The 20,936-nt window shown below is 37.8% G+C and overlaps 1 protein-coding gene across 1 annotated transcript; it reads right to left on the bottom strand.

Moving 5' to 3' along the window:
• Positions 1-4,601: 4,601 nt before the first annotated feature.
• Positions 4,602-13,566, bottom strand: JCHAIN (joining chain of multimeric IgA and IgM). The gene is made up of 4 exons (XM_081083390.1): positions 13,478-13,566; positions 10,064-10,190; positions 6,205-6,285; positions 4,602-5,594 (listed from the first exon to the last, which is right to left on the bottom strand). Exons 1-4 carry the CDS (start codon positions 13,539-13,541, stop codon positions 5,390-5,392), a joined length of 477 nt encoding a protein of 158 aa, XP_080939516.1. The 5' UTR covers positions 13,542-13,566; the 3' UTR covers positions 4,602-5,389.
• Between the last annotated feature and the right edge of the window lie 7,370 nt (positions 13,567-20,936).

Below are 20,936 nucleotides of genomic sequence, written 5' to 3'. Positions count from 1 at the left end.
ACTCCTTTTTTTTCTTTTTTATTTTAATTTTTTATTATTGAAAGTATTACATATGTTTCCTTTTTCCTCCATTGACCTCTCCCAGCCTGCTCCCCACCCCCCACCACCCCCAGCACAGGCCCTCACCCCACTGTCTGTGTCCATTGGTTATGCTTATATGCATGCATACAAGTCTTTTGTTTGATCTCATACTGACCCTCTCTCACCCTCCCTTGTCCTCCTTCTGAAGTGTGACCATCAGGACAGATTTCATAAAACCTCTGAAACTTGAGAAAATAGAGTGTTGAAAACTTCCTGAGGAAACGAATCTTGTCCTTTGAGTCTTCTAATGTTCCTGGCTCTGTGTCTTTTGCACATAGTAGATATCTGATAAATATTTATTGGTTGACTGTTTTTTAAAACAGCTTTTAAAGCTCCCATGAAAATACCACAGTGTGCTTTTCCTGCCCGTTAAACCATTGGGGGTGCTGAATGAGCCACCACACTCTGTAGCTTAATGTACTCGGCAACATTTGCATTATAGAATCTCAGGGTAAGAAGGGATCTTAGAGGTAGACTGTCTAGGCCATTTATTAGTTCCTTAATAAATGCACCACCAGTTTTATATTTGAATCATTCATTGTGAAATTAACTTATTCTAAATAAACTGTCTCTTAAGAATTATCCTCATCAAAATAAAATTACATTGTGTTTCACTACTTTTTTCAAATGACTTTTTAATCTAGATATGAATGCCTTTCATTGTAAAAATACTCTTTCACTTCACTATTTCATCAAAATGTATGAATCAAACACTTGTCTTAGCAGATATGCTGACAATCTTTGAGTCACTGGAACTTAATTTATCATCTGAGACCTCTGTAATGTAAAATATAAACAATGGGGACAAAAATATCTATTAAATTTGAGACTATAGTGAGAAAATAAAAAGAGAAAATGTCCCTGTAGAAAATGACTCTTCATCAGCACAGGTATCCTTCTGCAAACCTGGATACCAGGCCTGAGTTCCTTGCAGTAAAGGAATTATTCTGTGTGCCCTTGTTAAGTTATTGATAAAGCTTTTAAAGTCAGCTCTAAAGTTAAGGTGCATGCAGTGGGATGGCAGGCTCCGAGGTGACCCCCTCTTGTCTCTAGCACTCCCAGCCCACTGCCATTTCTCCATTTCCATGGCAAATTCCTACATCTTGTGGCTATCACTTGCTGATTTTTAAATGGCTGGATATATCCCAGCCATATATTTAGATGATAATGTAAATAAATGAGAAAGAAAATAACACCCGAGGATGGCAAATAGGAGATAATCCAGCAAGGCTAATACAACTGACTTATAAGAGTTTCTGTCTCACAGCCTGAAATAGACTTCTTTAAAGGGTAGTTGGCCATTGATCCAGTTGGCTGGGAAAACCTTGAACTTTTCCACTTAAAGCAGAAAGTGAAGTAGGATAATGAATGTAGGGTCCAGCCACCTCTGAACACTTAGTCTAGCAGCCATTATCATGAAGATTCTTCCTCTGGCTTTTTGAATGCCCTGAACATATTTCACTTTAATCATTCACATCAGAGTCTTAACTTAATACACCTTCAAAGGAAATTCACAAGACATGACCTTTGAGTTACTTTTATTGCTTGCTTTGACATATCCCAGGCTGCTTCAGTCATGACCCAAAGGACCCTAAAGAAGATTCAGCTTGCCCTCAGGAAGCCAAACTTCATTTCTAAAAGCCAAAAAGGGAACTAGAAATGTTGGATTCAAATCAACAACTGTCACCCTCCTTCACAAAACCTCAGAGGTTTCACTGTGACTCAGACCAACTGCCCCATTAAAACTCAGAAAACTGCACTTTTGGGAAATCGGTAATCACCATTTCACAACGGAATCAAAGCTTTTGGTTTGGTTCACCCATTCTTCCTTGCCTCTCACCCTTAGCCCTGTAACATCAGCCACTGACTAGACCTTTAGCTCTCATTTTGAAATCATGGCCAATAAGATTTAGAAACAGGATTTAGCGGGTAACAAACAAAATCCCATTTGGCAGAGCAGAATTCTTCAAATAAAGGAGAAAGCTGAGCTGTAATCGGGCACAGATATGATTGTGAAATAGATGAAGTGGCTCTCAAAGCCCATCACTTCCCCAATCGCCGTCCTCTGCTCTCAGTGTCCATTTCATCTGCCTAAGGACCCAGCACCTTCTTTTCTGTGCTTCCTCAGAAAATGGACAGTCTTGGATTCAATTACCACTTCTCCATACACTATCTGTAAAACCTATGAATATTACTTCATCTCTTTGCATCTCAGTTTCATCATTTGTAAAATGAAGGTAGTACTTATTTCATAGGGCAGTTGAGGATTAAACGAAACATGTTAAAAATGAATATGCATTGTGCTTCATAAATCAACCACCAGGAGGAGATGGAAGCTTATAATTCTAAAGCCGTGGTTCTCACAGGATTCCAAGCAGCTGCTGGAAATTTTTTGAAAAATGTACTTGCTCCTGCTGTATCCCAGAACTACTTAGTCATCATGGGGGTTGGGAGGCAGGAATCTGTTTCAATGAGTCCTCGGGGTGAATCTCATGCATGCTAAAAACTGAGAATCAGTGATCCTATACGATCACATTGTTTTCTGATTTGTTGCCTGGATAAAAAGAAGAGCCAGAAGTCAATTAACACACAATGACAACTGTAATTTACAGAGGGTTACTGAATGCTATAATAGCTGTAATGAGTGGTGTACATAAATGATTGCATGTATCCTTATTTTTACAAGCTATGAGAGATTTGTTTTTATTCCTATTTTTAATCAGATTGAATGGACTTGCCTTAGTGATGTCATTTAGTCACTAAGTATAGAATCTAGGCCATGAATTTACCCACTAAGCTACACAGCCACCCAAAGCCAAGACCTGGAAAGATCATTAAAAATCATTCCTATCCATAGTCTTAAAGTGAATACTTGACTTGTGTCTACTGGTTTTCAAGGGCCTGGCACAAAGGAACATTACTCTTATTGTTAATTAATGTAATTTTCTCTGGCTGGTGCTGAGTGTGCTCACTTACTAGTAAGTAATAGCTAAGCACTATGCAGAAGAAAAACATTCTCACCACTAATACCCACTTATACCTGTCCTTTAAAAACAGCATCCATTTAATTCACATTTTAAAAGGACAGAAAAGGACAGAAATAATTGACTTATAACAGATCAGTAAATTGGTCACATTAACCTCAAAATGTCACAGTAACTATAAAAAATGTTATAGTGGGCAAAATGATTATCAGAGGGCTTCTATTGATATTTGTTGAGGCTATGGCAGTGATTGAGTTTTCATTGCCATTTAAGAGACCAGTGAACCAGACTATTAATTATGCACCGAGTTCATTTTCTCAATGACATAAAGGTAAGCCCAAGAGTCATTCTGAGGATAAAATTAAATAACATAGGTGAATCACATGGACGTGAATAATGTTCAGTATCAACATCATCATCATTAAATCAGATACCTCATAATTGGCTACTATGTTCATTCAGGCCCCACAGAAGCAGAATCCAAGATGAAATTAAAGGTACAAAATATTTATTAGGAAAAACACCTGTGAAAGAAAATGGGGCAGGAGCCCAAGAAGGCTGGGAGAGCCATCAGACTCTGACTCAGGTCTGACCTGTGTGGAGGAAAGAAGGTGGTAAGGAAGATTGCATAAGTAATATATAATGAAGGTGTGGTGCTAAGAAATTTTCAGTGAAGCTGATGGGGAGTCCTCAAGTCAGTCACCCATCAGAGGAGTCCTGTGTGTCCCAGGCACTGGTCTGTATTAGAATCCTTACCCTCTCAGGCAGCCCATGTACCTCATACAAACACAGTGGTGGGTACCAGAGCCATGGGTCAAATGCGCTCCCTGCAAACAATCGATAGGCTCTTTTCAGAGCTGCCTCCTCTGTGTTGCTTCCTTGGTGTTTCCTTGCTAATTGTTGACTAATACAAGCAAACATATGAGTAAAACTAACAGGACCGCTTTCATCTTTCTTCAGTAACTCTCATTTAAGAGCCACCAGCTACTTTGGATTTGTATTGAATGAGTTAATACTTAAACCACTGATTGATGCCTAGCTAATGTTGAGTACTAAACTGTTACTAATATGAGGATCTTCGAGTTTAACTGAACTTCTAAAAGAAGGAAGGCCCCAGGACTATAAGTCTGAGGTGCTCTTCTAGCTGGCATTTAATGAGGCAATGTGGTCACAAAGCCTTTTCCTATTAGGTAGGCAAAAAAACCAAGGCAAAGATGAGGAGGCAGAGAGGAGCCTCTCCAGAAACCATCTCCCGCAAAAGTTCTTACCACAAGAAACAGAATGGCTTGTAATTGTGTGAGGTGAGAGATGTTAACTAAACTTAGGAACACTATGTTTGTCCTGAGGGACCGTGCCTTCTTATTTAATTTTAGTTTTAAATCACAAAGCTATCTCAGATAAGGACATGTATGAATTCAGTGATTAATGCATAACCACATTATACTTACAAACTATTCATAAGTAATCAATTATATTTAACTTACATACAACAAAGTTAACACAAACTTTTTTCCAATAAATTATTTCACACAGGTATATGCTTAAAAATCTATTTAATTGTTCAAACTGTGCTAGAGAATACATATTGTGGAATACATATTTCATTAGATTCAGTTACAACATTGATGATTTCCAATGGGAATTTCTTACATGACCCTGATTTTTTTTTTTTAATTTTATCCAAAAAAATGTATCATCTGCTACCAAATCTGTGTTATGTCAAAACAAATTTTATAATTCTGCATTTAATTATGTAACTTTCAACTCACTGGTTTCACAAATATTACAGATCCAATTTTAATTATTTTTAAATATTTCTAAAACATGTTTTCTAATCACTTTTTTAATGAAGATCTATAATTGACTTGTGTTTGCATATCACTTTTCTCTACACATTTTACTTTTTGTCAAAGAGAATAGCATGGAATGTGCAAAAGCTCTGGCTCTCCAAGGCAAAGCAAAAAAGAAAAGAAAGTACAAAAAACACCCACAAAATATAATTCTGTATCCTGGTTTTTAAACTTAAGTTTTGTTCTCTCTCATTGTCTATTTTTTTAAATGTTAGAAATTATATTATTAACATAGACCCCTTCAGGCAAGGGCAATAAGAGATTCAACACTATAAATGTGAACATACAATACTTAAGAGTTGAGAAGTAATTACCTAATAAAAATAACAATGTTACTGTTTTAATTACTTGGAGGATGGAGTTTAACATTATCAAAATAGTGTGGCTTCAAATTCATTGGTAATAAATATATTAACTTTCTGGATCAAAATAGAGAGCCTTTCAAGATAAGCTGTGCAGTCAACAATGACTTAATTAGTCAGGATAGCAGGACTCCGGGGTCAAGGCAGTTTCCACCATTACGGTCTTACCACCATATGAAAATGGGACCTTATTTGTATAGCACTTATTTCTGTCATAGGTGTAGCAGGTTTCACTGTCTTCATCACAGATATTGCTCTGGGTGGCAGTAACCACTTGGTTTCCCAGTTCCACTTGTGTAGAATCACATTTTTTACACCTGAAAAACAAATCTATGCATTAGACAATCCCCATCAAATGTTGTATCCAAAATAAATTCATTCTTTGCAGTGCTCTACAATGTAGAATGGTTTATGGGATGTTTTTCAACCTTTAATATAAAAATTAATTGAAATATTGTTTTCCCTACACCATATAGCAACTTCTACTCTGTTAGATTAATTGCCAATTGTGTATTGGAATTAAGTAAGTTATTTATAGTGACAAAGAAGGAAGAATATTTTTAAAGAAATTGTTTGATACTGAATTCTGTAGTTTCCAAAAAAACACCTACATGTTAATATGCCTGAAATCCAATTACTGAGCTATTAAGACAAATCAGCCCTTCCTGTACTAATGGCAAGTATTTCTTTGTTAGAATAAACTTATAGCTAACTTTTATCTTTGATTACATTTTATGAATTTATGGTACCTAATAATTAACATGAGAATTAATGTATTCAAAAGTTAAAATTATATTGATAAATGTTTAGACCTCAACATATTTTCCAAAACATTCTTACTAACAAGTTAATTTTTTAAAGTTATTAACTTGCATATATATATATGCACATATATATATTAGTAGTAGTTGAAAGAAAATCTCTTACATGTCAGACAAATGGTACACAAATTTGGTTCTCATTGGCGAGGTGGGATCAGAGATATTCTCCCTGTTGTTAACAGGAACACTAAAAAAGAGAAAAAACAAGTCAAAATGATGAAATTAACAGATATTGCTATTTTTTGGTAATAGGTATATTGCTAGAGCAGTACTTTTTCATGAGGGCATTTAGTGAATTTAGCATTCTACTAGTAAAAGAATCTATGGTGATGCTCATACTCAGATTTCACAGTAATTTGCTATAATTTAAGCATTTCCCATTCAAAATAAACCTCACAACAGCTTCTCTGTCAGTGATGTTTGCTTACTTGGCAAATCCATTTTTCCCTTTAGCAATCAGCTCAAGTTTCACCCTCTCTATGGTCTCTATGATAACTTAGATCCCATCTCCACTCCTCTATAAACTCCTTCCTCTGTAGTCTTATTAAGCTCATCTATCTTTATTATAACAAATACCATATCATAGTTGCTTGAGGCATAACTTCCCTAGACTACATAGTTCCTTGAGGCAAAAACAGTTATGTATTCCCAGTGCCTCACTACTTGTGTAGTATGTGGAATATGTTCAATATTTGTGGAATGAATGGACAGTTATTAGTACCCACAATTTTGAAATGCATAAATTATAAATCAGAGAGGTTAGCAACCTATCCAAGATCACACAACTACTAAGTAGTAAAGCTGTAGCTGGAATCCAAATCTCTTGATTTGGTGATTTCCATGAAAAATTAGAAAAATTAGATAGTTCAGGTGATCTTATTAACTTGTGCATTTTTTCATCTATGTCATTTTTCTCCTCATATGCACTCATCCCTACAAAAGATACCAAGAAAAACTTGTGTTTCCTAACTCAGTGTTTAGCAATAATATTCATATAAATATCCAAGCAAAAACCTGGATACCATCCCTGAGCCCTCCCTTTCTATCATGACCTATATTTAATTCCATGTCACAGTTCAATTGATTCTAACTCTTTGCCTCTGTGAAATCCATCCACTTGGTTCAGGACACTGCCTCTTCTCTCCTAGCAATGCCTTCCTTCAGTCTTGACCCCTACAATGCACTGGCTACATTATTGCCAAAATGGCCTTTCTAAAATACGAGCCTAATTTCCTTCTCTGCTTAAAACCTACCGTGTCTCTCCAGAAGTACCAGGGTATCTTTAATGACGTGCCTGTCACTCTCCAGCCTCATCTCTCACCATGCCACCCTCTTTACACTACATGCCAGCTCTAAACAACAGCTGACAATTCCACAAACTTACCAGGCTTTTCTCGTCTCCAAGTTTTAATTAAAAAAAAAAAACAGTTCTAACATTTACTAAGCGCTTACAGTGTACCAGGTACTATGCTAAATATATTACATGATGATCTCATATAATCCTTATAGCAACCCTTATTCCTTTTCCTTTAGAATGATCTTCCTCACTTATCAACCCTGTCGTTCCCCACACATTTACAAAATTAATTCCCATTCAGCCAGCTAACAGCCATCGTTCACTTCCACTACTTTCTCCGAACATTCTTCCTGCCTCCTGCCACTCTGCGCCAGCCCACAAGGATTGGACTGGGTGCCCTCTAACAGCCTATGCCTATTCCTGTCATCATAGCATCTACAATACTGTATTGTAATTGGCTTTTTAACTGTTTACAGTTCCCTACTCAGCTGTAAATTCTCCAACAGTCCCCAACTCCAACCCTCAGTGGCATTCAGTAGCGCTTAATAAATGTTTGTTGAATGAATGAATGGACCTATTCTTTATTAGCTTGAAAGGCTCTAGTAATATCAGAAAAGGCTTTAAATATTGATAGAGATAAGGGAATAAACATGTATGAATGTCTACTTTGAGTCAAACAGTGTTCTAGACACTTCTACACATTATCACATTTAATTCTCATAACCCTATAAAGTATATGTGTATATCTACATACATATATTGTATCCCTTTTTTATAGTTTAGGAAACAGGCTCAAATTAGTCGAGTAATTTACCCAAAGTCATATCGCTTGGAAGTGATGGAGTTGGGAATAATGCCATAATGACATGGCAATAATAATAGAACTCTTAGAAATGAAATCAGAGAACCATTAATACACATCAGGCAAAGTGGATGAAGTGACTGAATTATCTGAATTCAGAAAAAAATATATCATAAAAAGAATGGTCATCGGAAAAAAAGATGAATTAGAGAATTATAGAGTGCCATTTAAAAATCTGAAGATTTAAACATAAAATGTTTAATGTCATGAATGCCATCCATCCCTTCCAGTCGCATGCTTCTCCAACTGTTCTCTAACAGGGAGCTCAGTGGTATAGTCTGAATGGTCCGAGAAAACCTGCCAGAGGAAGTGATGTCTAACCTAAGACATGCAGGTTGAGAAGAAGTTAGCCAGGCTAAGAGGAGTGGGAGAAAGGGTTCTTCAAGCAGAGGAACAACATGCAAAAATAGAAGTGGAAGAAAGCACTGTGAGTGGGGAAAAATAAGGGCACTACAATATTTCTGGATTTTCAAACATGAGGTGAAAAAAAGTGTCAATGGAAGAGCTTGAGCATTATGCTCAGTGTTGTAGGTTAGGCCGAGGCATTTGTAATTCATCGCAGTAACAATGTTGGGTAAACCAAGGTATTTTAAGAAGTATAGTAACAATCGGGGGAAAAGGAGACATATGTAAAATTTTAGACAAAAAATAAATAAGTATAGTAACATAAAGAAAATTGGCATGTAGGTTAGGTGGATGAATAACAGCAAATACTTTTTTTAGTATTTTCTAAAAAGAATAGATCTCAATTTATCTTTATAGTAGCCCCATGATATATATACTATTTCCCCCTATTTAAAGATGAGCAAGTTGCCCTGACCAGTTAGACTCCATGGATAGAGCACTGGCCTGCAGGGTCCCAGGTTCGGCTCTTGGTCAGGGCACATGCCTGGGTTGTGGGCTCGATCCCCAGTTGGGGGTGTGCAGGAGGAAGCCGATCGATGACTCTCTCATCACTGATGTTTCTATCTCTCTCCCTCTCCCTTCCTATCTGAAATCAATAAAAATATATTTTTTTAAAAAGATAAGCGAGTTGAAGTTTATAGTTAAGTAACTTGCATACAAGAGCACAACCAGTGACCCAACCAGAACTTGAAACAAAATTTTAAAACATTATACTTCTTCCATTGATTAGGTGGAATTGAATGCTATGTTGTTTCAGAAAGAGGTACCCAATTGTTAGGAAACTATTCAAGGCAGAAGTGTTCACAAGGAAGGCTTTACTGATTGGATCCAATAGGAATCTCATTTCTTAAATATTATTAGCATTTTGGCAATTAAATATCAAGACTCATAACTTATAACTTGGACTACATGTGAAATTAAATGAATATCTGGAGTCCAATGGACAAGTGAAAACTAAACCAAATTAGTCAATTTGATTAGTCTGCCTTACCTCTTATGCCACCACTTGAGTACTATGTAAAATACTCTGTAGTTCAGGTGTGGTACAAAATAAAGCTTTTAGTGTTATGTCAAGTTTCATTTTGAACTGATCAAGAGCAACTAAAAGTTCAGATTCAAACGGAAATAACTCCATACAAACAGGGCATGTTGATGACTAGATCTGAACCTTCAGTTACAATCATCTGACCTAGCTGACTGGTTTTAGACTGTGTGGAAACCTTGTTCCTGCTCCCAGCTTGTGCATAACTGACTCAGGTCCATTAACTAGATTCAATCTCCTGTCAAGTGCTACATATCACAAAGAGGAGCAAGACATAGGTATTACCTTCAAACAATGACTGATATGACAGAGTATCTCTGCTTACAACATGAAGAAATGAAATATAAAATACCACATACATAATCCTGATGTTCCTTTCCACAATGTCTTGAGTAGGATCATCGGGAGAAGGGATGACCCTAGAAGTAACCCGGGCACACTTGCATTTGTTGTCCACAAGAACAGTCCTTTCATCTTCGTCTTGGGCTGGAAAAATACAATGTATTAAGAAGAAATGGACTTGGGGTGGGGATGGGTGGTAAGAGCTAGGAGGAGGAAGATAGAAGGGGGGGAAATGGGAGATATCTGTAATACTATCAACAATAAAATATATATATTTTAAAAGAAGAAGAAATGGGGATGAAAATCTACTTATCAACTTTGTATTGAGTTAATCTTATTTTCTGCAGAAAAAATATCAGTTTTAAGGTTGATCAATTTCAGCTTTCTCCATTTGTTCTCCTTCCTAATCTAAAATAGCTGAGTAGAATCTCACAGTGTAGTGAAGGACATCCAAAAGGAATTTTCTTCTTCCCTTGGACCAGTCTAGGTGCACCTGAGCTGAAAGAATTCTGGTTTTAAGCCAATGCTTTTAATGGAGCACAGGTCTCTGAGTGATGTAGCCTTGTAAACGTGAGTACCAGATGCAAAAATAAGAGAGAAAACAAAAATCTAGACTGGATTTCTCTCAGACCAAAGCATTCCATTCAAAAGTGAACAAAAACTAACATTAGCCTTTGTAAACCCAGTGTGAAATGCCACGTCCTTCACTGGACTCCCCTTTATATACATAGTTTGTTACATTGCATTAGAGCTGAGCACAGATACACTTCCCCCAAAATAACCTTCCTTCCTACGATTTTAAATATTCTCCACTACAGTCCTCCTAAACTTAATTTATTCTTCTTTTTTTGTAGTAACAATCAGGTTATTATGATATAATGATCCAATCAAAATAACAGGTGCTGTATTAATATTTCTCATAAGAATTATTTTTAAAGTTTCAGTATATATAGATATAAAATGTTACAAATTTGCAAAAACAATTCAGAAAATACTGAGTAAATGTATATTTAGTTTAATGTGCCCGAATGCAGAAAAAATTAATAAATGAATAAATTCACAGATGACCATTAAAGCCTTAATCTGAATATTAGACAAAGAGGTCTGGTAGATGTTGCAAAGAATAAAGAAAGAAAAGGTGTTAATATATGGACTTAGAACAGTTAACAGATGTTTGAAGAGTAAATAGCTTTATTTAATAGTGCTAATTAAGTAAAAATAATGTTAAATATATTTTGTTCCTATAATTTTAGCTAAGTAACCTTTAAAATTCCCTCACATCAAGCCTCAACTGAAAAAAGCAACAACACAAAAATTTAGCACATAAAGTTATAAAGGTTAATGACTGGGATAGATATCAATGTTACTGAAAGCCTAATTGTTCCAGAAATGGTCTCAGAGCTGAGAGGATCTAATCGCATATTTCAGTCTTCGTGATAATTATTACAAAAACATTTTAAGATCATTGTTATTGTACTTATAATTGTTAGAAGTATTTTATAATGTTATTATTCATAACTTCTTAATAAACCTTTGGGTAAAAGTCTACAGCACTGGACTGTATGAAGTCAATTCAAGATCATCATATAACTTTCTTAACATTTTGAAGAGTAAGAGGAATTAAGCAGGTCCTTTCCCTGCTGCTGTATCCATGAATCTTAAATGCTTTCTCATTAAAGTACAAATGAGCCAGAAATACCTGACCAAAATAAAAATTGAATCAAATATGTGAGTTGACAATTAAGTCTTAAATAGAAAATGTCTATATTTTATTTATGGCATATAGTTTATTTTCTTACTTGAAATTTAGGAAAAAACTAACATTACAGTTGTTATATAAAAATATTAGGCAGCCTACATACCTGCTAGAAAATGTACAAATATTTTCAATTCACCAAGACTTATAGATTCAACATTCTCTCTCACTGACAGGCAGCATTTTCCCTAACAAATCTGTTATTAAGGATTGTGCCTTACTTTATTCAAAGAGCAACTGAGATATAGTAGGTGCTCAATAAAATTTGTTAAATTTAATTTAATTCAGTTCAAACAAATAAGAAAATAGACTTAACAACATATTCTACATATGAGCATAATTAATTTACTAAACGGCGATTCTCTTATACAGGAAAAATAGGAAAGTAGGAGTATGGGTCAGAGGGTCAGAGGGCCTGGGTTCTGTCTACTACATGCTTGCTGTGTGAGCTTAGGTAAGATATTTGGCCTCTCTAAATCTCAATGGGCTCAACTATATGTAGAAATTATAATAGCACCTATCCTTCAAATGGTTGTGTGAGAATTAAATAGAATAGTATAGCCCTGACTGATTTGGCTCAGTGGATAAAGCGTCAGCCTGCGGACTGAAGGGTCCCAGGTTCGATTCTAGTCAAGGGCATGTACCTTGGTTGCAGGTACATCCCCAGTGGGGGGTGTGCAGGAGGCAACTGATCAATATTTCTCTCTCATCGGTGTTTCTAACTCTCTATCCCTCTCCCTTCCTCTCTGTAAAAAATCAATAAAATATATTTTAAAAAATAAATAAATAGAATTGTATATGTAAAGTAGTTAGCATAATGCCTAGAACCTAATATGTGCTCAATAAATGACAGCTCATATGTGTTATGTATGTGTGTATTTATACATATGTATAGATACATGTACTGTACATGTTTTACTGCTATCTTTATATTGTAAATATAATTAGAAATTCATTATTTTAATGCTAAATTAGTATGAAATATATTTTAAAGGATTATTCTTAATTATATCATAGTCAGTCTTGAAATAAGAATAAACTCAGTTTTAGAAACAATCCAGCCAAGTTATATCACACTAATCATGTGCCCTTCTAGATGAAAATTATTAAAAACTGTACTTCTATATTTAGAATGTACTTTATTTTCTATAATACTTTGAAGGGTTAATAAATAAAATAGCCAAAGTTTGGTCATCAAGTTATAGGCCTTGTAGAACATTGAACATTATTAATAAATCTGTAGGCCCAGGTCCAGAAAAGTTCTTAGAACTAATACTAGTCTGTTTCAGAAAATAAAATTCCAATGGAGTCTATGTTGTATTTAAAGTAATTATTACTTAATTTCCCTGAATACGAATTTAAGACACTCAAGAAGAGGACTACTGATTTTTAAGAATCAATATGGATATTCATATAAGTACAGCTATCAATACTTATTCAGAAATATATATTTTCTTATTCTCTAGTTTATAGTACTCAAACAGATAAGAGAAAAAGAATTATAATGAGTCTTGTCTGCATAAAGATCACTGCCCATATAAAGATTAAGGCATATTAGAGAAAAGTAGCCAGCTAGCTGGCCAACTAAAGCACAAACATTAATGTTTAGATCTGAAGAACAGATTTGTGCTATATTTTTCCTTTCATCTGGGTTTATTTTCAAAATATTACATACCTGTCACAAGAACAGCCTTAACAAAAATGGCCAGGACTCCCCAGAAAAGCAAATGCTTCTTCATCTTGCCTTCACTTCTTTTGAAAACTGGACCTAAAACCAGTCAGGGTTAAGGTGTGTGTGCTATAAGGAGTGTGCAAATGATGTTGCTTCTGCTTTCTTAAAATAACGCTCCAGGCAGCTAACAAACTAAAACCAATCACAACCGTGGCTAAAGTCTGAAATTTTAATGCTGCACTGCGAAGAAATGTATGGCTTAGATTTACCTGTTTTCTCCCAAAGCATCCCCCCAAAGCCATCTTGATGTAATCACTTTTTATTTTACATTTACTCTATCTAATTAATGCAGAAGACTAATAATAATTTCAAGGCAAGAGTCCATTAAGAATGTTAAGTAGGGATGTTTAATGTTATTCCCTAAACAATAAAGTTTTCAAATATAGATGATATTTGTTGGGCTTGGAACAATAAATAAAGGAGGATAAATGAGCATGTTGGTTACTTTTACATGCAACATCAAATCTATGTTACTTTGGGTTCTGAGTTCTCTCATTTTTTAAGAGTCTCCTAGAATTTTGAGAGGCACTAAAAAAATACTTCAGGGTCATAAGTAGGCAGATTTCATAGCTGGCAGTAGAAAACACCAGAATGAAAGCTATAAAGTCTAGCACATAATTGTTCTCCTTCAATCAATATGTATTGAAAGTCTAGCAAGAACAAAGTGTCATGCTCTAGAGCACACGATATTGCTATACTGTCAAACTTTACTTTCATTTCAATTTCCACTACCATAGCATTTAGAAACTATTTGGGGTTAAGAAAATATACTGGATTCACATGAACAATTATATCTAGTAGAAAAAGAAACATCTGAAAGCACATTTTAGTAATGTGGTCAGGGTGTCAAAACAAATATTAACCACTTAAGAGCTCCTCATCTCTAACTGTAGTTTCTAAATAACTGATTTATTCCATCACTCCAAAAAAGAGTAATTAGAAGTTAGCTTGATATTTTTTACAAATTATTATTTCCTTAAAAATAAACTCAAAACTAGACTAGCTCCCCAAAACAATTGGATAAATTCGTGGGGATAAATTAAAGCTTCACAAAAGCTTTTTTTTTTTTTTAAAGCAAAGATTACTTGATTCATTCATGGGCCATACAAAATTAACTTAAAAATTAGCCTGCTTTATTTGGTCAAACATTTAATTAACTCACCCCTAATGTCTGGGCAGGGCCAGACCAAATGATTTCATGGGCCTTATATGGCTCTTAGACCAGATGTTCCCCACCCCTGGTTTAGACAATTTAGGAGAAAAAAGGAGAATGCCATCATAGGAGCTATTGAATTTGTGGAAATTGTAGTGCTTGTGGTAAGAGAAGTCCACCTCTTTACTCTTGGGAGAGGGAAGGACAGGGTGCCCTTCTCTCCTCAAAGTCAAGTGAGGCAGAGATTCAAGAAAATAACTCAAAGAGATCAGAGACCCTGCAAAAATGGGAAATTGAAAAGCAATCCTATATAATAAAAGTCTAATATGCTAAGTGTCTGGTTGTCCATTCAACCAATCAAAGCGTAATATACTAATGATATGCTAAGGTCACTCAACCTCTTGCTATGATGTGCATTGACCACCTGGGGGCAGACAGTCGACCGGTCAACCAGTTGCTATGATGTGCACTGACCACTTGGGGGCAGATACTCCGACCAGTAGGTTAGCTTGCTGTTGGAGTCTATCTGATCAGGACTGAGCAAAACAGGCAAGACACTCCTTGGAGCATTCCCACAGTCCCTCTCTAGCTGGCCAACCTCCTGCGTCCCAATCCCAATAGTGCACTGTGCAGTCCCTCGGCCTGGCCTGCACCCTCTTGCAATCCAGGACCCCTTGGGGAATGTCAGGGAGATGGTTTCGGCTCAATCCCACTCAATGCAGGAGCTGCCTCCTGGTGGTCAGTGCACTCCCACAGGGGGAGCGTCGCTCAGCCAGAAGCCAGGCTCACGGCTGGCAAGTGCAGTGGCGGTGGTGGGAGCCTCTCCTACCTCAACGGCAGTCAGACATCCCCTGAGGGCTCCTGGACTGCCAGAGGGCATAAGGCCGAGCTGAGGGACCCCACCCCCTAGGCAAGTGCGCAAATTTCGTGCACTGGGCCTCTAGTATAGCATAATAGTTAAGGGAAGGGATTCTGAGTTTGATTTCTTGGGTTTATCTCCCAATCCACCACTTACTAGCTGTGTGACATTGAGCAAGCCTTGGACAAACTAACCTCCATGTTTCAATTCCCATATCTGTAAAATGGGGACAATAACAATACATATTTCATAGGATTGGTGTGAGGCTTAACATGTATTACTGCATATAAAGAAGTTAGAGCAGATCTTGGCATATGGTAAATGCTATATAAGTACTAGTGATTATTAACCATTATAACTATCATTATCATCATCATTATGTTGGCCACTCCTTGTTGAGTTGCAGAAAATGCAAACACAACCTGAGTATATCAATTATAATGGAGTTTGAGGAAAGCATTCCTGGGAGAGCTTGACATTTTCCCTTGGGTTGCAGACATATAGGAACATAGAACTGATATGTGCTCATGCTATATGACCCTTATAAGGTATATATGACAATATTCAACAAAGCTAGAGTAGTAAAAGAAGCATATTACTGGCATAAAAACAGACACATAGACCAATGGAGAGCCCAAAAATAAATCTATGCATATATGGTCAACTAGTATTTGATGAGGGCGAGAATACTCAATGGGGAAAAAATAGTCTGTTCAATAAAGAATGTTGAGAAAACTGGATATTCACATGCAAAAGAATAAAACTGGACCTCTATCCTACACCACTCACAAAAATTAATTTAAAATGGATTAAAGAGTTAAATGTAAGACCTGAAACCATAAAACTCCTACGGAGGAGTGCACAGGGAAAAGCTCCTTGACAGGGATATTGGCAATGATTTGGCAAGCAACCCAAGTGTCCATCAAAGTGCTGCAATAAACATAAGGGTGCATGTATTCTTTTGCATTAGTGTTTTGGGTTTCTTCATATACACTGAGTGGCCAGATTATTATGACCACCTGATGTTTGTAGGCAAATTAGCTGTACACTGCATCGTATGGGATATGGACGCCGAAGGCCTGTTCCAACACCTTTGCTGTCTGCAGTTACCAAGATAAAACGTCTCCAATTCACGCAGGAACACAGGATTGGACAGTCGAACATTGGAAAAAAGTCATGTGGTCCGATGAATCACGTTTCCAGTTGCATCATGCAGATGGCAGAATGAGAATTTGGCAGAAACAGCGTGAAAGCATGCACCCCACATGCATGAGTACAACCTTCAAGCTGGTGGGGGCAGTGTTATGGTTTGGGGCATGTTTTCCTGGCATGATTTGGGCCCTTTAATTCGTGTGGAACAACGTCTGAATAGCACAACATACCTAAGTGTCATTGCTGATCAAGTTCACCCTATCATATTGATGGCATATCCCAATGGAGATGGCTTCTTCCAACAAGACAATGCGCCATGCCACGGTGCTCGTATTGTGCAGGAGTGGTTTCAAGAACATGAGGGGACTTTACCTTGCTTAGGTGCCCCCCACAATCACCAGATCTCAATCCAATTGAGCATTTGTGGGACAAAGTTAAAAGAGCCATTGTCATAAGTGTTTCCCTCCACGTCCTGCGTGGTTCAGGGTTCGGGTCTGGAAGAGGAGCCGCACAACAAATGAAAAAGAAAAGACACAAGATAATTTGGGAATACTGGGGGACCAGGAGGGCGAGTCCAACACAAGAGGAAGGACTTCCACCCTGCTCAGGCCTCACCAAGCTTTTTATAGTGAGAGGTAAACAAGGTAGTGGTTACCAAAGTTACACTGTTCTTGTGAGTTTCACTTGTTTACACCATGGTTATACTTCCTGCACTTCCTCAGCCCATTAGCTTCCCAGATAAGATCTAGGGAGTGTTATAAGGTCAAGCCTAATTATGCTAAGAGGACTGTGCCCTCTAAGCTAGGACTTGTTTGTGACTTTACCAGCAGGTCAGTCCGAGGCTTAACCCTGTATCAGTTTCCCACAAGCCATCAGGCAGCTGGTTCCACAACCATCAAATCTCACAGAACTGGACAGTGCTATTCATCAGGCATGGTGTCAGATTCCTCACATCACCTTTCAACATCTCGTGGAGTCAATGCCAAGAAGAATCGCCGCAGTATTGAAGGCAAAAGGTGGCCCAATGAAGTACTGATGAGGTGGTCATAATAATCTGGCCATTCAGTGTATATACCCAGAAGTGGAAAAGCATAAGTAATAAAAGCAAAAATCAATAGCTGGGACTAAATTAAACTAAAAAGCTTCTGCATAGCAAAAAAAAAAATCAGAAAATGAAAATGCTACTACTGAATGGGAGAAAAAGTTGCAAACCATATATCTGATAAAATCTATAATAATAAAAGCATAATATACAAATCAACCTAATGGCCAAACAGTGGAACGACCGTCTGGACAACCTTCTGGATGAAACTGGGGCTGCGAAGTCTATCTTGCATGAATTTTGGCATCAGGACTCTAGTGATATACATAAAATATGAAGAAAATCATACACCTAAGTAGAAAAAAGAAATCTGATTTAAAAACCCACAGAGGACTTGAATAGGCATTTCTCCAAAGAAGGCATATAAATGACCAACAAGTAAATGAAAAGGTTCTCAACACCACTAATCATCTGGGAAATGTAAATCAAAACCCAAATGAGAAATCATCTCACACCTGTTAGAGTGGCTATTATAAAAAAGATGAGATAACAAAGGCTGATAACGACATAGAGAAAAGGGTAACCCACACATTGTTGGTGGAAATGTAAATTAGTACAGCCATAATGGAAAACAGTATAAAAGTTCTTCAAAAAATTAAAAATAGACCTACCATTTGATCCAACAATCCCACTTCTGGGTATATACTTAAAGGAAATTAAATCACTATCTCAAAAAGATATCTGTACTCCCACATTCACTGCAGCATTGTTCACATTAGCCAAGACATGGAAACAACCAAAATGTCATGGACAGATGAATGGATAAAAAAAATGTATTTGTGTGTGTGTGTGTGTGTGTGTGTGTGTGAGAGAGAGGGGGGGGGGGGGCGGGGAGGAAACACACATGGAATATTTTTCGTCCATAAAAGGGAAGGGAAGATTTCATTCTTTTTTATGGCCAAGTAATAGTCCATTGTATATATGTACCAACACTTTTTTATCCACTTAGCTAGTGATAGGCACTTGGGTTGCCTGCATATTTTGGCTATTGTAAATAGTGCTGCAATATACATAAGTGTGCATAAATTCTTTTGAATTAGTGTTTTGGGTTTCTTCATATATATATACCCAGAAGTGCAATCTCTGGGTCATAAGGCAGATCCATTTTTAATTTTTTGAGGATCCTCCCACACTGTTTTCCATCATGACTGCACTAATCTGCATTCCTAGAGGGTATTATGCCAAGTGACGTAAGTCAGATAGAAAAACAAATACTGCATGATCTCACTTATATGTGAAATCTAAAGAAAAAATAAACAAACAAACAAAATTGAAACAGCCACGCAGACACAGAGATCAGACTGCTGGTTGCCAGAGGGGAAGGGGATTGGAGAACTAGGTGAAAAGGTGATGGGATTAAGAAGTACAAATTGATAGTTACAAAATAGTCACAGGGACGTACAGTACAGCATAGGGAATATAGTCAATAACATTATAATAAACGAGGGGCCCAGTGCACAAATTCATGCACCTTGAAAGGAACTGTGGGCCGCGAAGCTGCTGTGGGCACAGGAGCGGGTTCAGTCCATCCTCCGCACCCCCGCCTGGCCCCTCCCACTGCGGTCCCCCGTCGCATGTCTGCCAGCAGCCCCACTCCCATGCACTGACACACGCTGACAGTGCCAGCCCCACTCCCACCCGCTCAAGGCGCAGAGCAATTGGGGCCGGTGCCAGTAGCGGGTGCAGTGCCATCAGTGGGTGCGAGCAGCAGCTGCTACTCCAATCGCCCCTCAGGATCAGGGGGAGGTGGAGCAGCCCTCAGGGGCAATCAGGGCTGGCAGCCGCCACTCGCACCCGCTGATGGCACCAAGTGATCGGGACCGGTGCCAGGCACTGGCAGCAGGTGCGAGTGGCAGCTCTGGCGCCGGCTGCGGGTGCAAGTGGGGCCAGCACTGGCAGTGGGTGCGAGCAGAGGCTCCAGCACCGGCAGCAGGTGCGAGAGGCGGCTGCCGGGCCCAATCTAGGGGGAAGTGGAGAAGCCCTGAGGGGCGATCAGGGCCAGCAGCCACCACTCGCACCCGCTGACAGTGCCAAGCGATCAGGACCAGCACCAGGCGCCAGCAGTGTGTGCAAGCACCAGATGGCACATGGGAGGAAAGAATTTTCAGTAACCACCTAAGGCTCACTCTGATGATAGTGACTGGCACACCACCTTGGTCTGGTGTCCCCACTCACCTGCTCCACCATCGCACTGCAGCCCACCCCTGCCATGTTCCACACATGCCCCCGGCAGTCAGCACCCATCATAGCAACTGGTTATTCGGTTGTTCCGCCGTTCAGTCTATTTGCATACTAGCTTTTTATTATATAGGATATATATAGTACCAGGTGGGTACTGGAAATATCAGGGGGAACACTTTATAAAGTATATTATTATCTAACCACTATGCAATACACCTTAAACTAATATAATATTGAATATAAACAGTAATTTAAAATTAAACCAAATAAATGGATACAAAATAAATTTTAGAAAAATAAAGGAATCTTGTCATCTGTGACAATATGGATGAACCTTGAAGTTGATTTTGCTAAGTGATATAATTCAGACAGAGAAAGACAAATACTGTATAATCTCACTTATATGTGGAATCTAAAAATATTGCACTCATAGACACAAAAAGTGGAATGGTGATTGCTGGTGGGGGTGGGGATAATGGGGAGATGTTGGTCAAAGATTACAAACTTCCAGTTATAAGATGAATAAGTCCCAGAGTTCTAAGGTACAGCATGGTGATTATGGTTAATACTGTATTATATATAGTCGTTCCCCTTTATCAGCAGTTTCACTTTCTGTGGTTTCAGCTACTCATGGTCAGTGGTGGTCTGAAAATATTAAATGGAAAATACTAGAAATAAACAATTCATAAGTTTTAAATTTTGCACTGTCCTGAGTAGCATGATGAAATCTCTCGCAGTCCTGCTCTGTCCCACCTGGAATGTGAATCATGCCTTTATCCAGCATGTCCATGCTGGATACACTACTCCTCTGCTGGTCACAGTAGCAGTCTCGTTTATCAGATCTACTGTTATGGTATCACAGTGCTTGTGTTCAAGTCACCCTTATTTTACTTAATAATGGCCATAGAGTGAAAGAGTAGTGAGGCTGGCAATTCAAATATTCTAAAGGGAAACC

The sequence above is a fragment of the Myotis nattereri genome, assembly GCF_964212035.1.
Source record: "Myotis nattereri genome assembly, chromosome: 1".
Taxonomy (NCBI): domain Eukaryota; kingdom Metazoa; phylum Chordata; class Mammalia; order Chiroptera; family Vespertilionidae; genus Myotis; species Myotis nattereri.
This window is presented reverse-complemented; position numbering and strand designations above follow the sequence as displayed.